Source organism: Penaeus japonicus, unplaced genomic scaffold (assembly GCF_977035675.1).
Source record: "Penaeus japonicus unplaced genomic scaffold, GWHDUDI00000001_assembly GWHDUDI00000021, whole genome shotgun sequence".
NCBI classification, from domain to species: Eukaryota; Metazoa; Arthropoda; class Malacostraca; order Decapoda; family Penaeidae; genus Penaeus; species Penaeus japonicus.
The window spans coordinates 11,995,934-12,005,933 of record NW_028234423.1 but is presented as its reverse complement, the minus strand read 5'-3'; the positions used below and the strand labels follow the sequence as shown (position 1 = coordinate 12,005,933).

The 10,000-nt window shown below is 36.3% G+C and overlaps 1 protein-coding gene across 2 annotated transcripts in view; it reads right to left on the bottom strand.

The window, feature by feature from the left end:
* Positions 1-10,000, bottom strand: part of GlyRS (glycine--tRNA ligase) — a 24,337-nt gene that overhangs the window by 294 nt on the left and 14,043 nt on the right. For both annotated transcript variants that reach the window (XM_043000925.2, XM_043000927.2), the window contains 6 exons: positions 4,204-4,438; positions 3,325-3,508; positions 2,975-3,133; positions 2,030-2,151; positions 1,613-1,803; positions 1-170 (listed from right to left, as the gene is read on the bottom strand). The exon at positions 1-170 is cut by the window's left edge and continues 294 nt beyond it. In XM_043000925.2, coding sequence (XP_042856859.1) covers positions 63-170; positions 1,613-1,803; positions 2,030-2,151; positions 2,975-3,133; positions 3,325-3,508; positions 4,204-4,438 — 999 coding nt within the window. In that variant the 3' untranslated portion in view covers positions 1-62. The remainder of the gene's footprint in view (positions 171-1,612; positions 1,804-2,029; positions 2,152-2,974; positions 3,134-3,324; positions 3,509-4,203; positions 4,439-10,000) is intronic.

The following is a 10,000-nucleotide window of genomic DNA, read 5'->3' as shown; positions in this document are numbered from 1 at the left end:
TTATCAAATCACTAATGGGGAAAAAATGTATACTTAAAATCTCCTTTGATAAGATTATTATTTCATTTAGTTGTTTCTTGTGCAACAAATTTGGGCCATTTGTCAGTAACTGCTTTCCATTCCATTTTGCCATCTGCAAGGAGTCTCACTGTTGGTGCCACTTCCTCAATCTGTTGAATGGTTCATAAGCATCAAGAACATGAGAATATATTTTGGAAAAATAAGGAAATTCTGAATCATGCATTCCTTACCTTCTGAGAGGGAGGGAGGATAGGGAGGAGAGAGGTGGGGGAGGGGGGGCAAGTTACAGAAATAGTGTTTAGGAATAAATAAATAAATAATAATAATAATAATCATATAGTGTTAGTAAATTATGAATTCACTTTTTAAAATAGAATACAACATTGTAATTCTTAATTTTTTCTAACTGATATATTGGGAAGTCATTAACCCATTAATGACTTCGGCCAATTTGGCCATGCATGGCCATCTAGCAAAGGTGTATTCACAAGTTGTAAACTTGCTTTTGGTGGTTTTTGTATGTGGAGACAATGGTAAGCTCTAACATGAGCCACATTATGACACAAAACCATCTCTGCATCATGGTCCTGTCACTCGGTGTGAAGAGCCAAGAAAATGCCATGATGACACTTTGTCACCTGATGGGAAGGCCCAACAAAAAGCTATGATGGCATGTGTATGTCATCCAGCATGAGGACCATGCAACACATGATATGAATATTATGTCATCCATCGTTAACAATAGAGAAGAAAATACATTTGTTTTTGGTAGTGTGTTTTAGATAAATATAATATGTCTCTTGTTGATTTCCTATTCCTTTTTTGGCAGTCAGACTGACATTCATTTGTTTGCTATGCCATTGTCGTCTCATCAAAAAATTATCATATAGGCTTTATAATTATAAAATCAATTTAGATAAATTAGTTACTATATGGCGATGGTGTGCATAATGACTGAATTAGCAGTCAAACCAGTCGTTATATGAAGCTGACTGCATTGGCTAAAAATTAGAGGGATGGAAAAAGTATTTTCTCCGCCCTCCAGCCCAGACTACCGTAAGTTGGATTTTTCCGTAATTGGTCACAAAACAAGGGTTTAAGCTGACTTTAGAACCTTGTGACTTTGAAGGTAGTGCCATCATAGCCAAAATACTTCATGACTGTAAGCAGATGCTGATGCCACATCAACATACACATTGACACAGCGTTAAACACTTTTCGCCGCACCACTGATGCACAATAAAATAGAATGCTTATCAAATCTCAGATTAATACAAAGTATACAATACTGAACTTCCAAGATATCTTTGTCCTCCATCTAAAATGAATACAGCATTCACTTTGTCTTACAATTTTTTTGACATTTTATACAATAAGACAAGAAAATAATTATAAAATAAGTATCTTCAATTAGAAACTTCAATAGCTGCTAGATACCACTTTTTATAATGAAAACTGTTATACATTGTGCACCACATATTTTGTTGACTACATTTCAGTTCATTCATATACAGATGAAAACATAAAAACAAATATAGAAATCATATATATACATTAAATGGTACTATTTAATAAGGAGCTTAACACTTACTGGTATGCGGACTTGCTCAGTGCTGTCTCTCTCCCGCAGTGTTACTGTGTGTGGTGTGTTATTACAAGTATCAAAGTCAATGGTGACTCCAAAGGGAATAGCAATCTCATCTGTTCGAGCATATCGACGACCAATGGATCCAGTCGAATCATCAATTCTTGAGGAGATATTCAGTTCAGTGAGGGCATTTGCTGTTGACATAAACAAAACAAATCTAAATATGCTAAAAATCTTTTTTTTTTTGGCTAACCTAAAAATCAGAAAATTTCTTATTTCAACATCAGATAATAAGCATGAACTTTTTAGAACAAGAATTAAAAAAAAAAAAGGAAAGAGGATACTGGCTACTGAAAAGTAAAAGGTAAAAGGTAAAGGCTTAATTTATTTTACTTTAATCTAATGTACCAGTAAACTCACCGAGCTGGACAGTGAAGGGAATAAACTCAGACTTATTTGAGAGAGGCAGCACAGATACTTTAACAGGTGCAACAATAGCTGGTAGTGAAAAATAGGTCTTCTTGTCATCATCTTCTCTTACTCTGGAAATATACATTACATAATATATAACACATCACATTATTATTACCCATCAAAAAATGCCATAACAGCACAAGTTACTCTCTTTTATGAAGATCTTTTTAAATAGTATAAAATTCTACAAATTCTTATAGACCAATAACTTTTTATTATCATAAACATGAGCTTTAAAAAATTTGAACTTCTCTTAGCCCATTGCAGACAGGGATAGATTTGCTTGACTGGTCACCAGAATGTGCACGAGCAGCATCTTTGTGACACCCAACAAGAGTTTAATTTTAGAGAGAGGGAGCTTCACCCAACATATCACAACTTCTTGTGTTCTCTTCCATTGACCCATTACAATGCTAGGCCATACGTGTGTTTGTCATTTTTTTGTGCTTTACAATCTTGTGTGACTTATATGTGCCATCTGACAGTGTTTGGTAAACTAGAATTGTAGTATAGGTTCCATATCATTTATACTCAGTGTCATAAAAAAAAAATTATGTTGTGTACTTCCAAAAACAAATACAAGAGAAATAAACATCCCTAATGAAAATAAATGAATAGATTGGGAAGAGGAAGAAAATCTATCATTATGACTGCAAGTGCCACATTGCAAAACATCCATACTAGCACAGAGCTAATTGCAGATAATGCACATGGTCTGGATCAACTTCCTCTTCTCATTTTACCTGCACTTCCTGCATTGCCTGTACTTATAGCCAGAGGTCAGCATCTTGCTGTGTGCCATCACTCCTTGAAGATAGTGCTTGGTAGAGACTATGGCAAAGCACCCTCCTTATTACTAGGCTAAAGACAATAGCACCAAAGACAACATACCTGAATGAATGTTCCAGAAGGCTATAGAAGACTCGGCCTACACCAAAGGAAGGCTCAATGACACTTGGAATATATTCTTCCACATGGACCTTCTTCTGCTCTCGTTTAAAGTTAGGCACCATTGCTCTTGTCAACTTGAAGCCATTCAGTTCGTATTCCCTGTACATAGGGGGAGCCATATTACAAGAATGATAGAAGGGTCTTTTAGAAAAACATTTGGACTTTGAAATTACCATCATCATATCTAACTATAGTTGAATCTCAAATGTTTTTACTCTGAAAACCAAGAATTTAAACCTAGCTGAAAACATGCTTATAGATATATGCTGATACAGAATTACAATTCATACCCTGCTTCACTGAGAGCTTTGTCCATCTTTTCAGCCTCTTCATTTGAAAGTGAAACAAGAGCTTCCTGGACTGCCTTGGCATCCTTCTTGAATGTCTTTCCAATGGCTCCCTTGTCTGGCAAGGCTACCACTGTATCCACAATGCGAGGCTCCTTCAAGGGTCTCTCAACGCTTAACCTCACACCTGTAGACACAAGAAAATGTTTAACCACCTTAGCTATAAGTCTACCACATCAAAAATATACAATGATACACGTAACTAAAACTGAGCCAAGAAAAAAATAAGAAAAAGAAAAGGAAACTGTAAAAGGAACAGAAATTCAAAATGCCAACTAAGAATTTTAAAAAAATGACAGTCTAACACAAAATGCATGCAGTTGAGAGGAAATAAAGCAATGCATTTTAAAGTGAAAACTTTCTTCCACTTTCACTATCAATAAATATATCTATACTACCAAAGAATATAAAACTAGTTTTTATCAAACAGGAAAGAACTGTTAAAATGGTTACAAAAAAATTCATCTCTGTCATACATAAACAAAAAACACAGTGGGTCCTTTACACAGTCTAATCCACATGATCAGAAAATATCAAAATATATGTTAAAGCATCCGTCTATTACAACATAATAAGTATAATAAATATAAACCCTCAAATAACGTATTACACTTTCAGGACGACTGTCTTCCAAATACGAGGTTTACAACAATGATACTTCTGGCTAGGGGCCATTCTTGGCTGCTCTTTCAAGAAAGAATGGGCTACCCACCCTGGTAACATACCTGCTATCATTGGGTTAATAAGTGGCCTAAAATTCTTCAGGATATTAAAAAATTACAAAATTGCTGTTAATGAAATATGAAGACCATCCATACACACCTGATGCTTTAGTATGTTGGCCAAGATCATAAGCACTCCTGTCTGCACAGCCCACACACTCAATCCAGCCATATGATGTAAGGCACTCTGCATCCCAACAATCACAGGCATAATGTGCCATTTCGTTGCTTAGATGCTGACGGAATCTTAGCTTCTTTGGATTAATACCAATCTTCAGGAGGTACTGATAAATGCGAGCCATGTAGTAGCCAAGAGTCTCATTTGCTACCATGCCCTGGAATATTGATGTGTATGATAAATATTAAATATCCCAAGAGTAATTTTTTCTTACATGAGATATTAGAAAACTGAAAATTCTGCAAGACAAATCTAATCTATAGCTGTACATTCCACAATCTGACACAAGCAAATTGTTAGCAATTAGGTTGAAATATTTAGTAATAATGTTAGAATCTTCATCCCTAGATTTACTTTAATATTGTGGTTAAACACAAAAAGAAATTGGATATGAAGGAAACTTCAAATTTATGAGTATCAATTAAATAAATTTACCCACACTATTATGTAACCCTAAAGAAATTACATGCAAGAGTAATATACTAAAGAAAAATGTTTGATTATGATTGTAATGAGGATATAAGCTGTAATATTAATAACAGTGCACTATCAAAATCAATACAATGCTAATAAACAATTCTATTCATCAAACTTTAAAAATCATGATAACATGGTAATAATAATAATGATAATAATAATAATAATAATAAAAAAGACAAAGATGATCATCCAGCATCACATGATGCCAACTTCACATACATGATATGACACCCTTCCTGTTCCAAAACTATTTTACTACTGACCTTATCCATCACACAACACCTCAGAACTGGCAACTACAAAGAGACCTTCTTAAACCGCCAAAGGAATAGGACATCCCAGAGGGTAGGGTTAATGCCACCAAAGCTCCTCCTCCAGGAGTCCTACCTTACATGGACTGCCAACTGGGTGGAGAATTAAGCCATACCACGATAACCTCTTTCCCCAAAAGGTCAGCAAAGCCAATTCTGGTCTCTGCAGTTCTATCCTGAGTCAAACCACAGAAGAGGCCATTCAGTACATGTTAGGATTCCTTGAGAAGGAGCTATGTTGTTGCTGACTCTGCTCTCTGGGATGTCATATTCCTTTGCTGGTTGTGGGAAGATCTTGTGGCAAAGGGGGTAATGTCCCATGGTTAGTATGAGGTGTTGTGTGAGCAACAAGATTGGGAATCAAGGAATTATGGACCAGGATGTAAGAATGTTATCTTACATCACAGCCATTAATTTATGGGCATCAGATGAAATGTGGATGGAGTCTTTATCATTGTTAATGAAAGGTAACTTAACCAGTTTAATAATATCAAAAGATAATCACACTGACTCAATAACATATAATTAATCAATAGATATAACAGAAATGTAATTATTAATAATGATCTATCATAAAAATAATAACCATAATAATAACCATAAATAATAGTAGCACCAATAACAGTATTGTCATCATCATCAATGATAATAATAATGAAGTTGGTAATATTAACAATAATAGCATCAACAATATCAGAAATAATAATAGTGTGACAAATGATAAAGAAGATATCCATAACAAAATGAACAATAATGACATCAAAATAGTAATAATTATGATATTGAAATAGCAAGTGCTATCAAACACTAATATAATATTAATGATAATACTAATGATAATAACCAAATATTGTTAAATAATAATTATCCTATTAAATAATAACAGAAAGAGCAATAACAATAATATGAGAGATGACAGATGAAAGATGAGAGAGAGAGAGAGAGAGAGAGAGAGAGAGAGAGAGAGAGAGAGAGAGAGAGAGAGAGAGAGAGAGAGAGAGAGAGAGAGAGAGAGAGAGAGAGAGAGAGAGAGAGAGAGAGAGAGAGAGAGAGAGAGAGAGAGAGAGAGAGAGGAGAGAGAGAGAGAGAGAGAGAGAGAGAGAGAGAGAGAGAGAGAGAGAGAGAGAGAGAGAGAGAGAGAGAGATAGAATGAATGTTGGGAAAATTTGAAAGATCATAAAACTGATGATAATGAAAACTTGTCATCAAGAGAGAGAGAAAAAAAGAACATTTTAATGAAAACCCTGCCCTTATCCAGGTTGGTGTGCACAGTATTTAAAATCATCTGAACATCTATTGGCTTAATAATAAATATCTCGCTTTCATGATAATCTGATTTCCCCAGAACCACTGCAAAACTATGTCATAATAAGACTCCTCCCTTGCCCTTCTCCCAACCTCCCAGCTGCAGACAAACCACTGCTTTGCTATCACCTCCAGGAATTTCCTTGATTAATCATAATGGACAGTTAAGTAATACTGATGTCTGGCCTCAATGCTCTTTGTGAATTCATTCAATAAATTAGTAATTATTCATTATCAATTTTTTAAAGATATACTATTCAACTTGGTTAAAAAAGAGAAGAAAAAAGTCCCACTGATGGATTTATTGCATTTTAATTTGTTTTACCCTTGCTAGCATGCGAACATGGTTGAAGCTCATATTTGATCCCATTTTTAAATCTATACTTGGATATCATAATCCTATTGCCTTTTCTCTTTTCCATTTATGATAAGTATAAAAATCTTCCAGAAAATTAGGCGTGAAAATACTATAATTTCAGATATATTTGTTAAATGCAACAAAAATTTAAATCCATATCTTATCTGTATCATTCTATTTAACTTTGGAACTACAGAAAGGCTCTGGCATAAATATCAATAATCATCCATCAGACAAAATGTTCAGAAGCACACAATGTTTACTCCTTTCTTCTCAACAGGACAATCAAACAAATGTCATTTCAATTCAAATATCATACAACTCCATCTTTAACCCATTGTGGACGGGGATAGATTTGCTTGCCCAGTCTCCTGTTTTTTTGGTGTTTTTTTTTTTCAGAGCAAGGCAGCTTCATGCAACATACCTTGACTTTTCACACTCTTTTGGTCACTCATTGTAAAACTAGAGCCATTTTTATATTTTAATTTTAGTGCATTATATATGTGATATGACAGGTTCTATCAATACTGCAGTTGACAAAATTGCAGTAGAGGGTCCATATCAGTTCATTATTTTCTTTATACTCTGTGTGACAGAAGTATTGCTTTTTATGGAAGGACAAAAAACAACTTTATTTTTTCATATTTGTGTACTGCCATGAAGGAATATATACCATATAACCATCCACAATGACGATAACATGAAGAGGGAGGGAAGACAAAGAAAACCTGTGCTTATAACTGTAAAAGGCTATGGTTTGAATTGCCTTCCTCTTCTCTTCTTGTATGAACATCCTTCATCTGCAGTACCTTAGAGGTCAGGAACTTGCAGTGTGCCATCACTCTATAAAAATAGTGCTTGCTGGAGACCATGGATGGGTGCCATTCAAGGCGCTCTCTCTAGCTGGTGCTAGAAGAAAGTGGTGCCATCTAGGTTTTTTTGTTAAATTAACAGCAATTAATTACTCTAATTATGTCTTCCCATTGTTAACATCACTTCACTTTCATTTACTCATAGCACAATAAAATACAGTAAATAAAAAAAATCCCTGACCGGCATGGTGCGACAAGAATGTGCCGGATGCCCCGTCGTCAGGCAAAAGCTCCCTCCCTGCGGCGCAAGCGTCACGTTATATTAAGAAACATGGTAGTAAGTGAAGAGGGGGACGCGGGATGGGCTGGGGGTGGTAGGAACGGGAGATATTATGACACCCGTACGCAATGGATTAATATCTAATTTTAATATCATTAACCCTCTCTGGACGGGTGGTACAGTATGGTACCGCGCATTCAAGGCGCTCTCTCTAGCTGGTGCTAGAAGAAAGTGGTGCCATCTAGGTGATCTCGTGCACGTCATAGATATACTCTCATAATATTACAGCTATTACACTAATTATGACTCCCATTGTTATCATCACTCACTCATTACTCATAGCACAATAAAATAACAGTAATAAAAAAATCCCTGACCGTCATGTGCGCCAAGATGCCCGTCGTCAGGCCAAAGCTCCTGCGTCACGTATATTATGACACCCGTACGCAATGGATTAATATCTAATTTTAATATCATTAACCCTCTCTGGACGGGTGGTACAGTATGGTACCGCGCATTCAAGGCGCTCTCTCTAGCTGGTGCTAGAAGAAAGTGGTGCCATCTAGGTTTTGGATAATATTACAGCTATTACACTAATTATGACTCCCATTGTTATCATCACTCACTCATTACTCATAGCACAATAAAATAACAGTAATAAAAAAATCCCTGACCGTCATGTGCGCCAAGATGCCCGTCGTCAGGCCAAAGCTCCTGCGTCACGTATATTATGACACCCGTACGCAATGGATTAATATCTAATTTTAATATCATTAACCCTCTCTGGACGGGTGGTACAGTATGGTACCGCGCATTCAAGGCCCGTTCGCTGGGGACGCCATACGGCGTCGTTTATTTAACTGATTCAGGCCTATGCGTTTGAGAGCCCCGGCATTGTGACATGCAAGGCTGGAATGCCCCCGTCGTGAATGGGTTAACCCACACAGGACGGGTGGTACAGCATGTGTACCGCGCATTCAAAAGCCCAGTGGCCGGGCGGCACAGTATTGTGCCAGCCATTCAATTGATTTAGGCCTAATAATTCGAACGCCCCGGCATTTGGACATTCAAGGCTAGAATTCCCCCGTCGGGGATGGGTTAATATACTAATACATAAAGTAAAGCAGTTCTGTAACAATATATCCAAATCAAACCATTCTTCATATCACTGGATTTTCTTTCTTCAATACAAACCCTGCAGAGCCTACAAAAGTTTGTGTCCCATCTTTTTTTTCATTTACCTATTCCATGTTTTTTGCAATGCTTCCATAGTCCTTGTGATCTAAAAACATGACAACCTGGGTATTTCTCTGCCTTGGGTAATAATAGTGTTCTCTTTGGAAATCAATCTCCAAACTCTCAAAGATTTCTACTCTTGAAATAAGGCCTTCCACTTTGTGTCTGTCTGTCTGAGTGTTTTTCTGTGTAAATTAATAAAATTCTAAAATTAATACTTCTTTTTGTTCTGCGCTTAAGTTCATGAATATATTTGTTGTATCATCAGCTGGTAGTCTTTAACAACATACAGTATTTAACAGAATCTTCTTGTCCTGGAACTTTGCATTAACCCATTGACGTGATATCTTGTCACCCAGCGTTGAGTGATGGCAGGACCAGCCACCGGGGACAAGGCCATTTGTCATGGCTTTCCTTCTAGCTGGCAAGCATTAGGCTGATGCATTTGAAATATCCAGGCATTTAAACAATTTGGCACCAAAACAGCTCTGTCAGCAATGGGTTAAAGATCCACTTTACAATATTCTACACCCATCCATCTATGTGTGGATTCACTCACTTGTTTATACCAGTTCAATAATAAAAGCTATTTACACCCTGTTGACAAGGATGAGTTAGAAACTGGCTTCTATCATGTATCACTGCTATCACATTACACCTAAAGTGTATAAATTTATAAATTCTACAGAGCAAAAATATGATTGCACCTGAAAAATTCCTGAGCTGAGATCACCATGAAATAGCTATAGTCTGTTTCACCTGATCTGTCCACAAGGTATCTGTGATGTGGCACATGCACACATTGCTGGCTGTGATTGCAATTGGCTAAAAATCAGTGTTTGATATTGTTAGTTGTGATGAATATTCAAGCTATTAATTTAGTAACCAATTTAATATGGATAAACAAAGAACCCTTACACGTTCATATCTGGAGGCA